The 14,664-nt window shown below is 43.7% G+C and overlaps 1 protein-coding gene across 5 annotated transcripts in view; it reads left to right on the top strand.

Moving 5' to 3' along the window:
- Window positions 1–14,664, top strand: part of TSHZ2 (teashirt zinc finger homeobox 2) — a 335,932-nt gene that overhangs the window by 222,012 nt on the left and 99,256 nt on the right. For 3 of the 5 annotated variants that reach the window (XM_081196080.1, XM_081196077.1, XM_081196081.1), the window contains one exon: window positions 621–5,912. In XM_081196080.1, the coding sequence (XP_081052206.1) occupies window positions 621–3,700 (3,080 nt within the window). In that variant the 3' untranslated portion in view covers window positions 3,701–5,912. Of the gene's footprint in view, window positions 1–620; window positions 5,913–14,664 lie in introns of those variants that run through there. The other 2 variants (XM_081196079.1, XM_081196078.1) reach the window with 2 other exon arrangements.

Raw genomic sequence — 14,664 nt, 5'->3', positions numbered from 1 at the left:
AGCATCCTGAAATGTTTTATTAAGATCATCAAATGGCATAACATTGCTTTACCTTTACATAACCCATAGAAACAAGAAAATCAGAGACTTTACCTCTTTTCCTTGGGCCAGTTGTCATTTTCTGGAGCGGGTTGATATCCATTTGAGGGCATCATTTTAATGGGTCTTAAAATGATCTCACATATTAATTTTCTAACTGTTCCATTAAGGGGTGGTTAGAGCTATACTGTTGCAACAGGAAAATTATTAACTCAAAATCTCTAGAAGTTACAAAGAATTATGATCATCTGCCAATAAAAACCAACAAGCTTTGCCAGCTTTTTCACTCCTTGCGCTAACAGTCCATAAAGCAGAAGGTTAAACCCAAATCCAGTAGGGAAAAGCAAATGCCAGAAGTAGAGAAATGAATGTGCAGTGTTCTTTTTTATAATAATTTTTATTAATTTTTCATTAATAATAATCCAGTATGAGCCACATTAATACAATACCAAATCATAATACAATTAAAAGAGACAATTATTCCATTCCAAATTAAACATTTTTGGGTGACTTCCCATGTTCTGATTTTGTGCAGTGTTCTTGCTTATGCTGTTGTTTCATGTATCGACGTTCCTTTTCAGGTTACGTCCAAGACGATGATTTGAAAGAGGAGGAAGACGTAAAAGAGGAGGAAGAGGATGACGACGAGAGCAACTCGACAGCTCGTCTTCAGGGCAGCAATGACCCTGGCACAGATGAAGAACACGATGCAGGCCCCGACCCAAAAGGTGGCTTTAGCTACCAGAACTCTCCAGTAAGTCATATCTCTAATCAGGATGTTGAAAACGAATCCCTGTTAAGTGATGCGAGTGACCAGGTGGCGGATATTAAAAGCCTTTGTTCTAGAGAGCCGCAAGACCCCAAAGCCAATGTCCACCCCAAACTTCCCAGCGAAGCACATAGCTGCATGGATAAAATGACAGCGGTATACGCCAACATCCTTTCAGATTCTTACTGGACAGGTCTAGGACTCGGACTCAAGCTGTCCAACTCGGATAAGAGGGGCTGCAACAACAGGAACGGGGCAAGCAAAAGTGACTTTGATTGGCACCAAGACGCACTGACCAAGAGCCTGCAGCAGAGCTTACCAGCGCGGCCTGTCTCCAAACCAAACCTTTTCAGCTCAGTCCAGCTCTACAGGCAAAGCAGCAAAATGTGCGGGACTGTATTCACCGGCGCCAGTAGGTTTCGGTGCAGGCAGTGCAGTGCTGCCTACGACACCCTGGTGGAGCTGACTGTCCACATGAACGAAAGTGGCCATTATCAAGATGACAACCATAAGAAAGATAAGCACAGGCCTGCCAGCTACTCCAAGCCCCGCAAAAGGGCCTTTCAGGACATGGATAAGGAAGATGCCCAGAAAGTCCTGAAGTGCATGTTCTGCGGCGACTCCTTCGATTCCCTTCAAGATCTAAGCGTCCACATGATAAAAACAAAACACTACCAAAAAGTGCCTTTGAAGGAGCCGGTGCCTACCATTTCTTCCAAAATGGTAACTCCAGCTAAAAAACGTGTGTTTGACGTCAACAGGCCTTGTTCTCCAGACTCGACCACGGGGTCGTTTGCAGAGACCTTTTCTTCCCAGAAGAATGCAAACCTGCAGCTGTCCTCTAACAACCGCTATGGCTACCAAAATGGAGCCAGCTACACGTGGCAGTTTGAGGCGTGCAAATCACAGATCCTCAAGTGCATGGAATGCGGGAGCTCGCACGACACATTGCAGCAGCTCACCACGCACATGATGGTGACGGGCCACTTCTTGAAGGTCACAAGCTCGGCCTCCAAGAAAGGAAAGCAGCTTGTTTTGGATCCGCTGGCTGTGGAGAAGATGCAGTCGCTTTCCGAAGCGCCAGCTGGCGGCGATGGTCTGCACGTGAAGCCCTCCAGTAACGCGTCGACAGATTCTGCAGCTCCTGCTTTGGAGCTGAAGAAAGAAAGGAAGCAAAACAAAACAGAGGAAGTGAGCAAAGACGAGAAAGCGGTGAAGAATGAAGACTACGAAGACACTCTTCAGAAACCGCTGGACCCTACGATAAAATACCAGTATCTTCGGGAGGAAGACCTGGAAGATGCTTCCAAAGGTGGTGGAGACATTTTGAAGTCTTTGGAAAACACGGTCACCACTGCCATCAATAAAGCTCAAAACGGAGCACCCAGCTGGAGTGCGTATCCTAGTATTCATGCAGCTTATCAGCTTTCAGAAGGAGCAAAGCCTTCCTTACCAGTGGGGTCCCAGGTGCTGCAAGTTAGGCCAACGGTCACGAATAAGCTGAGGCCTATTGCTCCAAAATGGAAAGTAATGCCTCTGGTTCCTATCTCAGCTAACATGGCCCAATGCACTCAAGTGAAGAAGGAAGGAGACACCAAAAAGGAAGCACAAAAGGACCATGTTAAAGAGGGCACCAAAGTTGTGGATGCAGCCCCTGCCTGTCAAAATGAAGGTCACTCTCCCCCTCAAGTTGAGGTGTGTGTAGAGCCTAAAAATCCAGAGCCAAGTCCTTTGAAAGAAGAGGACAAGGCAAAAGATGAGGAGGAGAAAGACAAAACAAATGCAAAGGAATCAGCACTATCAGCTCTTACCAATGGCTGCACTACTTCTAACCACTCCTCTGAGCTGCCTTGTCTAAACCCTCTGAGTGCTCTGCAGTCTGTGCTGAATAACCACTTGGGGAAAGCCAACGAGCCTTTGAGACCTCAGTCCAACACCAGCCCCAGTTCAAGTGCAGTCTCTCTGTTCCACAAACCTAATTTAAACTTGATGGAGAAGCCAGTTCTGTCTCCCACCCCAGCGCCAACGAAACCTGCAACCGTTACATCCAGGCATTATGTGTTCGAAAACAGCGATCAGCCAATAGACCTGACCAAATCTAAAAGCAAGAAGGGAGAGTCTGTTCAAGCACAATCTTGCACTTCCCCACCTCAGAAACACGCCCTGTCTGACATTGCAGACATGGTCAAAGTTCTCCCCAAAGCTACGACGCCAAAACCTGCTGCCTCGTCCAGAATACCATCGATGAAACTGGAAATGGATGTCCGGCGTTTTGAAGATGTCTCAACAGAAGTCTCCACGTTGCACAAAAGAAAGGGAAGGCAGTCCAACTGGAATCCTCAACATCTCCTCATTTTGCAAGCTCAGTTTGCTTCCAGCCTTTTCCAAACTTCCGAAGGTAAATATTTATTGTCAGACTTGGGTCCTCAAGAACGCATGCAGATTTCCAAATTTACTGGACTGTCCATGACTACGATCAGCCATTGGTTGGCAAATGTCAAGTACCAACTCAGAAAAACTGGAGGGACAAAGTTTCTGAAAAACATGGATAAAGGGCACCCCATCTTTTATTGCAGTGACTGTGCATCTCAGTTTAGAACCCCGTCAACGTACATCAACCATTTAGAATCCCATCTAGGTTTCCAAATGAAAGACATGAACAAGCTGGCTGTGGAGCAGCAAACCAAGGTAGAACAAGAAATCTCCAGAATTTCAGTTCAAAGGTCTCCGGAAACAATAGCTGGAGAAGAGGACACAGACTCTAAGTTCAAATGTAAGTTGTGCTCTCGGACATTTGTGAGCAAACACGCAGTAAAACTTCATCTAAGCAAAACACACAGCAAGTCGCCAGAACACCATTCACAGTTTGTAGCAGAAGTGGATGAAGAATAACTCCTAAGGTATGCATGCCTTAACTGCAAAATGAGTTTAAATATTATGTTTATCAAAGGAAGGCTCTCAAAGCACTTCTGCTTTCTTAAAACAATTGTGTTTTCCAGGATGCCCATTTCTTTCCGGACAGTGGCTCCTCTGCCTGTAACTGCTGCATGATGGGACAAATTTAAGAGGTGCAACTGCTTCCATGATGGGAAAAACTTTGCTTTTTTGTGTCATTTTGCTCAGCCAGGCTGCTGTTAAAGGCACAGGAACCTCTGCCAAGAAAAAAAATTGGCAACCTCGTTTGCTGTTGACACTATGTTCCCACTTAGCTATCCAGTCCATTAATCTTGCATTTGAAAAGCAAAGCATGACGAACACTTCACTCTAATGGCTTCTATTGAAATTGTATTTGCTTGTAATATTTTAAGCATCTGTGTCACCCTTTTGTCCCATAATCTGCACAGAGGAGTGGGAGTCACAGCAACTCGGATGGCGTTGTCATGTGTTTTCAGTGTCGTTTCAGACATGGATTGCCACATTTGATGATGATTTCCTTATGGTTTCAAGGACCTCTTTCACTGCTTCTCCTTACACTGCCCATTTGATTGTGCATCAGGTCTGTCTATATCAGAGGAGGCTAACCTGTGATACCCGCCCCCCCGATGTTGCTCAACTACAACTCCCATCACCCCAACCATTGACCATGCCGGCTGAGACTGATGGGAGCTGGAGTCCAACAACATCTGAGGGACAACAGGCTAGCAATCCCAGTCTATAACCTTTTGTCCTGTAAGACCTCCAACAGCCTCCTTATTTGTTCTGATGCAATGTAAGGTGGGATGTCCAAAACACAGTCGTTGGGTGCATGCCATGTTCAATCACTGTTAGTCTCCATGAGTACTGGGGTTAGATGGAACAATGGTCCAATTCATCACAAGGCAGCTTCATGGTCCCATGGGTTACCAGGACGCCAATGGATCATACTCTCTTGTAAAGAGACTCTCTGCAAATGAGCTCCCAAAGGTTGTAAAGATACAAAAAAAATATGCCTACATCCAAGCAGCCTTTTGGGGGGAAGGAGCTCAATGAGGAAGAGGAAACTGTTTCAGGGGACCCCTGCAACACAACAAGCAAGTGCTAAGCAGGCAGAAAAGCAAGGTAGGCTAGAAATCCACACCAGATAGTCCAAAGAGGCATGAGAGATGGGAAGCAGGAGTTCCTTATCCTATTTATAAAATTTTATACTGCTTTTTATGTCTGAAGTTAAAATTTAAAAATGGTAAAAATGATACACTTGCATTTCATCTTCCCACACTTCTGGGGTCTTCCTGAAGCGAGGATGGGGAACCTGCAGCCCTCCAGGATTGCTGGACTCCAGCGCTCATCCTCCCGCTTATGCATAGACAATGGGCAGTGATGATAGAGTTGTAGTCCAGCAACATCTAGAGGGCATAGCTGTCAACTTTTCCCTTTTCTTGCAAGGAATCCTATTGGGAATAAGGGAATTTCCCTTTAAAAAAAGGGAAATGTTGACAGCTATGCTGAAGGGCCCCCTCTGTTCTAAAGGGAGAAGTGCATTCCATCCCCTTTCTCTGTCCAGCACCCGGAAGCACAGGGAGAGGAGATGCATGTCACACTTCCCCTCTCCCTACTTCTATGGAGCATCCCAAGGGGATTTACTTAGGTGTCAATGTCCAAGCCTACCTTGCTATAATAGCTCCTGCATGCCTAATCTGTGTGCTGATTAAGAGCCCGAGGTCCCTGGGAAGATGCAAAAGGGGACAGGACTCTGCTTTTTTAATGGTTGTGTAAGGGAGAGAATGGCAACGGGTTTAATTTGTCATGCAACTTATACACCTTCTACTCTACTATTAAAGGTGCAGGAACCTTGTCCTTTTTTTGCATCTAATCACCGTAGTTGCAAGTAAGGGTCGCCTAGACTCCAAGGTGCAGTTGCCGGCACCCACTCCCAACCCATATGCACTGGCTATTTGTCTTCTATGTTCCTCTTCCTGTTCAAAACGTGAATTCTCTGCAGCCAGAAGGTAACACTCAACAGTTGAGTAGACCAAAGTCTATACAATACACTGAAAGCCTGTATTCCAAAAGAAAAAAAGGGGAGGCGGGAAGATAACATTGGTTATGTAGTCATTATTCTAGATAAACATATGGCATCATAGATTCATTTGTGTAACAATAAATTCCTTTGTCACATATAAACGTATGTAGAAGTCTCACTCTTTAATTATTCTGGCTAGTCTTAACTGCCCTTTTGAATGTTTACACAGTCCTTTCCTTTGTAATCAGATACATGTTGCTTAGCTCATAGCATTATACACACACTGCTCAATACAGTGCACATTATATTGGAGAAATGAATAGAGCCCCATATTGACTTGAACTGAACATGTCCTGCTTATTCTGGTGTGGTCTCATATGCTTGCAATGCAATCCCTCTTCCTTTCAAGGAGCTGCCGTTAGAACCCCACGCCATGCGTGAACTGAAGCGCCACACAGCTCCCGTTGTTTCCAGAACCGTTTTTAGCACAAGGTTGTCTTTTCTTTTTAAGAAGGAGAGAGAAAACACACAGACCCATTTGTAGTGAGCTGCTCGTTTTCAATCCTGAAACAGGGGGCAAATAATTCAAGAATACACTTACATCTAGCATTTATGAATATACTATTAGTCTGATGCATAATAAATAAAGCCTGCTTAACTCCAAAACCTGACATCTTACGTTTTTAAATTAGTAACGAGCATCTGATAGCCCAAATAAACTGTTGCAGCAGAGGAACATTTCATTGAGATGAAGGGAATTTACTTCCTAGCAGGTGTGCTGAAAGGGACGCAGGTGGCGCTGTGGTCTAAACCACAGACCCTAGGGCTTGTTGATCAGAAGGTCGGCGGTTCGAATCCCCATGACGGGGTGAGCTCCCGTTGTTCAGTCCCAGCTCCTGCCCACCTAGCAGTTCGAAAGCATGTCAAAGTGCAAGTAGATTAATAGGTACCACTCTGGCGGGAAGGTAAACGGCATTTCCATGCACTGTTGGTTCACCAGAAGTGGCTTAGTCATGCTGGCCACATGACCCAGAAGCTGTCTGCGGACAAACGCCGGCTCCCTTGGCCCATAGAGCGAGATGAGCGTGCAACCCCAGAGTTGTCCGCGACTGGACCTAACGGTCAGGGGTACCTTTACCTTTAGGTGTGCTGAAGATTGCAACTCTAACAGCACAATCCTAGGAGTATAGGATTGCAGCCTAAACTCTGAAGGACTTGCATTCAGCAGGATTGGGTGAGTGCTCTACAAAGAATTTCTGTTGTCTGGGAACAAAGACATATATAGATATTTGGATATTTTGAATGAGTTTTTGCCTTGCTACATACCGGTATATGCAATTAGTTGTGAAACTTACTTTACAGAGGTAACACGTCAACGGTGTTAAAGCCAGCACAACATCTTTATGTATTACAGCTCTTGAATGATATTTATGGTGCAATCATCCCAGCCCCAAGATTCAGGCATGTTCTGATGAGAAGAAGGAGCTTCTGCAGTTCAGGGCCTCTCTCTTCATTTTAGTGAGCAATCCAATTCATATCTGCAAAGGAAGATATGCACACGAAGTAGGCTCCTTCTTACACTGGAATAAATGCGGGGGGGATATTGTTGAGGTGTTTAATTTGCAAATTGGTCATTGAGATACTGCAAACAGTTGGCTGGCAATAGGGAGCCTTCTTACAAACCAGATTTCCTCCAGAAAGAGTAAATCTGGATTAAATTGAGCGGGGACGGGGGTGGCAGGGGGGATATGGGGTAGTATTTTGATGCTGATGTCATCATATGGATGCTACAAAAAAAAGAGGCTTGTTTGCACGAGGAGCACCAGTCCCACAATATTTACCTGTCTGGAAACATCCTTGGTGGGAGAACCCTTTGCCCCAAAGAGGGAAACGATGTGCTTCGCTGATCTGTGTTGGAGTTCTGATACAAGCAGGGCTGGATTTAGGTTTGATGAGGCCCTAAGCTACTGAAGGCAATGGGGTCCTTTATATGTCCAGCTGTCCTTTGTCAACAACAAATTGTCGCTGTTTTTTTGTGCTGAATATATTCCATATGGTAATTTGTGAACCTAAGAGGTATCTAAAACCATTTGCACATGCAGAATGTAGGCACCCTTTTATATAGAAATGAGCAAACTAGTGATATTTTAGGGAGCAGGCTAGCAGGCGGGGCCCATTGCTTACATCATAGGAGACTACACAACACAAAACACTGCTGCTGTATGTAGGTTTTATTTTATTTGTTTTTTTATCTTATATTTTGGAAATGTACATCCAGTTGTTTTTTTCCTTTAATTTTTTGGGGGGCCCCTAAGAGAGTGGGGTCCTAAGCTATAGCTTGTTTAGCTTATACAGTGGTACCTCTGGTTATGGATTTAATTTGTTTCGGGGTGCCGCGTGCACCCCGAAGAATCTGTAACTAGAGGCACCGTTTCTGTGCATGCACGCGGTGCAATAGAGCGCTTCTGTGCATGCGCGAGCGGCGAAACCCGGAAGTATACACTTCCGGATGTGCCGTGGCCGTAACCCGAAGATTCCATAACCTGGAGGTTACACAACACGAGGTACCACTGTACGTAAATCCGGCAGTGGATATAAGCCCAGGTCTACAACAGTGAAAGGGCAATAGGCTCCTGAGTGATAGTACTTAGACAGCTGCATGCAAATGAGGTACAAAGAATAAAGCGTTAAAGAAGTGCTTTTTCACTAGAGAGACCTGTCAGGACTAAGCATGGACCAATGGTACCAAATAGAATGGGAAACAGCCTTACTAGAAAAATGAACCAATAAACTGAAACTGACATGGGGACAAACAGAAGAAGACACCTTCACCCCGGTATGGCTCCCCTTTATCACATACACAGCCCAACAAGACAATGACAATAATCCACCAACAGCATACAAATCAATATGGCTAACCTGATCCAAAACACCCACCCACCCCACTCAGACACGAAAACAAAGATCACCACAGCCAATCACAAACAAACAACCACACCCTAGGCCAACCCCAACCTCTCTCACCACCAAAGGAACACAAGTGAACAGCAGAGAGCCTGCACAAGCGACACTGACACAAAACCCTACATACATTAAGCAAAATAGAAACATCGCCACCCCACCCCCACCCATCTCCCCCCCCCACCGCTCTCCCCCTTTTCTTCCTAATGTCTCAACAAATGAAACTGATTTGTAAAAATGTTACATGGAAAAAATACGAGAGACATTACACCTACTTCTGTAAATCAAGAAAATCTTTAATAAAAATACCAAAAAAAAACGTGCTTCTTGCCATGGTGGACTGTATCACTATTTTAGTGCAAGGATAACACAGCTTCCCAAGCTGACCTTGATAAGTCTGTTCACAGCTGTTGGCACGAGAATCACAGTCAGTGATGCATGCTGTGTAGGCAGTGACCTGCAGGGTTGCCAACTGACCAGACCAAAAATGGCCCGGCCTGCTCCTCTGCCTTTTAATAACAGCTTGATCTTGCAGAAATCACAGCAGGGGTGTGAGAATCTTCTTGCCTGCAATTACGAGCACAGGAGCAGGGGCCGATAAGCTGGCAACTCACCGAGAAACAGAAGCAATGCTAACTGCTCCCCCATTGCAGCAGCATGCTCCAGTGCTATAAATGTGTAGCATTTTTAATAATGAACTGACTTCAGGATTTGGCTAAGTGGAACGATTACAGTTCTAGTGCTATTGAGAATATCCAAATTACAGCGCACAGCTGCACAAGGGTCCCTTAGTACAAAGGTAATGACGCTGCCTTTGGACACTTACCCTGTAAAACACTGTCATTAAAAAAGCCAATGAAAAAAGCAATGAAAACACACTCTGATTGAATTCATTTTAAATAGTAGATTTCCGGACATACAGTTTGGCAGACCTGCTGCTGCAATGGGATATCTGGGCCTGTTATTTCCCTCACAGGGACTGGTATGTACCTATTGTTAGTCCATAATTTGAAATTCCACATACTTTGTAATAAAATAAGTTTTTTAAAAATGGAAAAGTATGGGGGGAATATTTTTGTATTCTCCCCATTCCCAAGAGTAGATTTCATTTGATTTATTTTATTTTTACAGTGTTTATGTTTATTAGTGTTATGAACATTGGCAGAGCTATTTTTCTAGAAAAAGAGGCGCCGGAACTCACCAGGAACGCCTCCCTTGTTCTCTTATAATGGCAATAGAACCTACCTGAGAGGTGCTGAAAATGAGTTTTGGTTGAAAAAAAAGCCCTGCCCATTGGTAAATAATTTGGATTCTGTCACAAAAAAAGACATCTGCTTGAATATAGGGAAATAACCAGCAAAACATGCTTCTGATGCGGGAATTTAGCAGCTAAGAACACAACCAATCCTAAATAGAGTAAAATGTTCAGGGTGCAGGGGTGGGAGGTGTTAAGAGATATATTAATTTCTGTTTGATGGTTATTCCTGAGAAGTGCACTTTACACCTAGCAGTCTGGCCCTCTGTCTGCTTACTCCAGAATTAAGTCACACAGAATTCAATGGATTACTCCCAAGTAAGGATAGACAGTTGCAGCTTGTCTCTTCTTCATTTTGTCACATTTCCAGCAGCATATATGTCTTCATGAAAATTCACCCGCAGTTTTTGCCTAATATAAATATCTTCACTATTAAGCATTTTAATAGAGTGCATTTTTGTACATTGTTTTCAATAACATTTCCCCTTGCATAGGCATTTTGTATGCATTTTTTGGTTGGAGAATGCCATCACAAAATCCAGGGATGTGCAAATTGCAAAGGATAACAGCATCTTGGTTCACTTGGTATTGTTCTGGAGAATGCAAAGCCGTTAGGACCGTATTAAAAAGAGAACCAAATCAAATTTCTCCTCAATCTCTGCTCTTAAATTTGTGCAGATGTTAGTGCATAAAACAAACATTCAGACTTTATACAGAGGTTATATTTGTCAACATTTTGGATTAAGAGATACATAATAACAGTTTAGGAGAAACTGCATAGGAAAAGACTGGATTTTCAATTTTAAACTCTACAATTTATCAGGGTTTTTATCAAGTCCTGCTAATTTCACTACTAATGAGTGTGGGGAAAGAGGCGGTGAGGCAGATGTTAGTTAGCTATTTTTAAAAAATAGGTAACTATTTGTATTTATATCTTCTTGAAGTCTGTGCCTTAGTACTTTAGAAGGAAATATTTAAATGGCTGTAAAAGTATGAACAAATGGTTATATGGAACTGTAATTTTAGTTGGTATGCATGAAAGCACAAATTGATCGGCTGTTTTGACTAACACTGTATAGGTTATATGTTTTTATTATTATTATTTTAAGGTCTAAAGCTTGACTAAACTCTTTAGACCTGTGCTTAAAGAAAAACCCTGCAAAGTTTGATCCTGATGTTTTTTGAAAATTGGAAGCAAATCTGATGTCATTCGGAACATCTTGCTTGTTTGTTAAAAAGAAAGTGTGCACTATTGCTATCCCATAGCAAAATTAAGATTTCTTGCAATAAGTAGATGCTAAATATGCTAGCAAAATACCTGTAACAAGCCTCACATATTTATACGTGCATTTTAGAATATTGACATATTTAGAAATAGCAGGTTAATTGTAAGGACTTTTAAAAGGTTTTAACAATTGGGAAAGGTTCTTCTATTACCTGTTCTTTAAAAACTTTAAAAGTACACCGATAAATTTTGGCTTCAGAAAATGAGAATACCAGATTGAACCCATGTTTGAAAGATTTTGCAAATCTCAAAATATAAACTGTCAATTTTCCCCTAAATTCTGCCCCACACAAACACAATCCAGTGCTTCCCTGTGTGTTGCTGAAAGATATTTTGCTAGATAGTAGAATAGTGATTTTACTAAATTCCCTTAATTATTGAAAAAAATATCTGATGTAGGGATATGTGTGTGTGTGTTCTCTTGCATATCCTTCTTCCTTTTGTCTTTTCCCCGCACTTCCCATAGGTATTTGCATTTTGCAATATAACAGAACATTATCTTGGATTTAAGGATTTAAGACAATCTTACCAAAACTCACCCTTTTCATTTCAACCATCTGCAAATTTGCCATGTTACTCCCCGCATCCATAAAACCTGGAACATCGAAAAGAAGATTGGTGTAATGAGTTCCTTTTAGCATTCAGATTCTTAGCTTTAAATATCTATTTTTCTAATTCTACATTAATAGAAAAATTCTTGCTTCAACGTTGTGAGAAAACTATGTATAAAGCAGAAAGGCCTGTTATTCAAATCACGTAAATTTGCAGTTATGCGCACGCACACACTCCCACACATCAGGTATCATGGAGACAGTGTTTTTGCAGGGTGGGAGGGAAGGATTTGGAAATCTGATATTCATCTGCACACATTCAAATAAAGATAGCTTTGCTGTTTGTGGAACATGCAATTCTCTAGACAAGGGAAAGATTTAAGAGGCAGTGTTGGACTAGGGCCTGGGATGCCAGGGTTCCAAGCTGCCTCTCAACCACGAATCTTACTGGGTGACTTGGGCCATTCGCTTTTTTCTCTCCCTAACCTACCTCACCGGGACGCGGGTAGTGCTGTGGTCTAAACCACTGAGCCTAGGGCTTGCTGATCAGAAGGTCGGTGGTTCAAATCCCCGCAACAGGGTGAGCTCCTGTTGCTCGATCCCAGCTCCTGCCAACCTAGCAGTTCGAAAGCACGTCAAAGTGCAAGTAGGAAGGTAAACAGCGTTTCCGTGCGCTGCTCTGGTTTCATCAGAAGCGGCTTAGTCATGCTAGCCACATGACCCAGAAAAACTGTCTGCAGACAAACGCCAGCTCCCTCGGCCAGTAAAGTGAGATGAGCACTGCAACCCCAGAGTCGTTTGCGACTGGACTTAACTGTCAGGGGTCCTTTAAAAAGGTAAAGGGACCATTATGACCATTATGTCCAGTCATGGCCGACTCTGGGGTTGCGGCACTCATCTCGCTTTATTGGCCGAGGGAGCCGGCGTACAGCTTCTGGGTCATGTGGCCAGCATGACTAAGTCGCTTCTGGCAAACCTGAGCAGCGCACGGAAACGCCGTTTACCTTCCCGCCAGAGCGGTAGCTATTTATCTACTTGCACTTTGATGTGCTTTCGAACTGCTAGGTTGGCAGGAGCAGGGACCGAGCAACGGGAGCTCACCATGTCATGGGGATTCAAACCACCGACCTTCTGATCGGCAAGCCCTAGGATCAGTGGTTTAACCCACAGCGCCACAGGGGTCCTTTACCTTTACCTTTAACCTACCTCACAGACTTGTTGTGAAAATGAAATGAGGGAGAACAGAACCATGTACACCACCACATTTTCAGAGGGATTAAATGGAGGCTGACAAATGCCAGCTAGTAGATGGGAAGGATGCTTTTTTGAAAACGTTGTGGAACCTTGTGCAGGTTCCAGAGCAAAAACTTAGGGGGAGCTGCTCCTTTGTTCCCTGTGCTTGGAAGCCAGTGCTGGGCCACAAAGGTATTGTATTCCCCTGCCCCAACCATTCTCTACCAGTTCTCTTATCCCCCACAGGAAGGCCTGATGGACTTCCACTAGGAACTGAGCATTTGGTATCAATGGTCCCATACTATGGAACACTTTTCCAGCAGAGATTTGGCCATCATCTTCACTCCTGCCTTTCAGACATCTCTGGGACTTAAAACAAAACAAAGCATGCCAAGAGCTCTGTGCAGAAGCCACTCATTTTAATGCCTGTTTTACACTGTTTCGGGAGACAATAGAAGAGTGTGCCTAAAGTCAAGCGGTTGGAGAGTTACTGCTTCTGCTGTGGCTGTAGAGACCAATGCGGGAGAGACATGTTTTGTTGCAGCTGGGGCAGATGAAGGTGTCTGGTCGTGCAGCTACAGCTGCACCATGGCTTTTCTTCTCTCTGCACTCCTCCAAGCGGTCAGGTGTATGTATATACACGCATTGTACACAGCCCTAATATTTTCAGACATGGTGGTATAGAAATACTTTTATAACTGAATGAATGAATGAATGAGGAAATACATTTCAATCAAAAAGTATGGAAAGAGGGAATTTCTTAAGGGCTGGGTGAGAGAGTTCTGGTGTGCTTGCCTTAGTGCCTAGTTGGCTAGAGGTTTTCAGTGAGCTTCCATTCCACAAATAACACCTCTCCAGCCTCCCCAGCTGCTCACACTTCAAGAATACCCCATGCCATTCTTGGCTGCGCTTTCCTGGAAATGTGGAGAACCAGGGAGGCTGCCTCCCATAGTCCTAACAGCTGTCCATTGTTGTTATTTAAAGTGAAGTACAGTCGTACCTTGGAAGTCAAACAGAATCCATTCTGGAAGTCCGTTCGGCTTCCAAAACATTCAGAAACCAAAGCGCGGCTTCTGATTGGCTGCAGGAAGCTCACTTCCATTTTTTGATCATTCAGGAGCTGAAATGTATGAGTTCCAAGGCGTTCGGCAACCAAGGTATGACTGTATTTTTTACTGTTAAAGAAATCAGTACAACCATTTTTTATTTTATTTTTTAAAGGTCAAAGAAAGGTCTTTCCTTGGAAACATAATGGAAGCAGGCTCATTTCTGAGAACCAGTAGCCAGCCTTCCTGGTTTCTGACACTTCAGGTAAAGCCCATAGGAAGATGCCATGAGTTAAATTCTCTCATGGTTGTTGGGGTTGTTGTTTTTCAGATGAGGAAACATGGGTAGCAGGGGAGACTGTAGAGTGCTGGAGAGAGATGGAATGAAAACACACACACATACACCACCCTTGACGATACATAGGGTAAGCTCAACAAAATATTCACTGAAATCATCAAGGAATGCTAAACCAGAGAAGAGGAGGCAGGGGGAAACACTTTTGTGAGAGAAGAAAAACTTCTGAGAGACTGGAGAAGAGATTTCAGCACAGCACTACTGGAAACATCTGTCCAGCCACTGTTGAAA

This window comes from Podarcis bocagei (genome assembly GCF_964188305.1).
Source record: "Podarcis bocagei genome assembly, chromosome: 5".
NCBI classification, from domain to species: Eukaryota; Metazoa; Chordata; class Lepidosauria; order Squamata; family Lacertidae; genus Podarcis; species Podarcis bocagei.
This window is presented reverse-complemented; position numbering and strand designations above follow the sequence as displayed.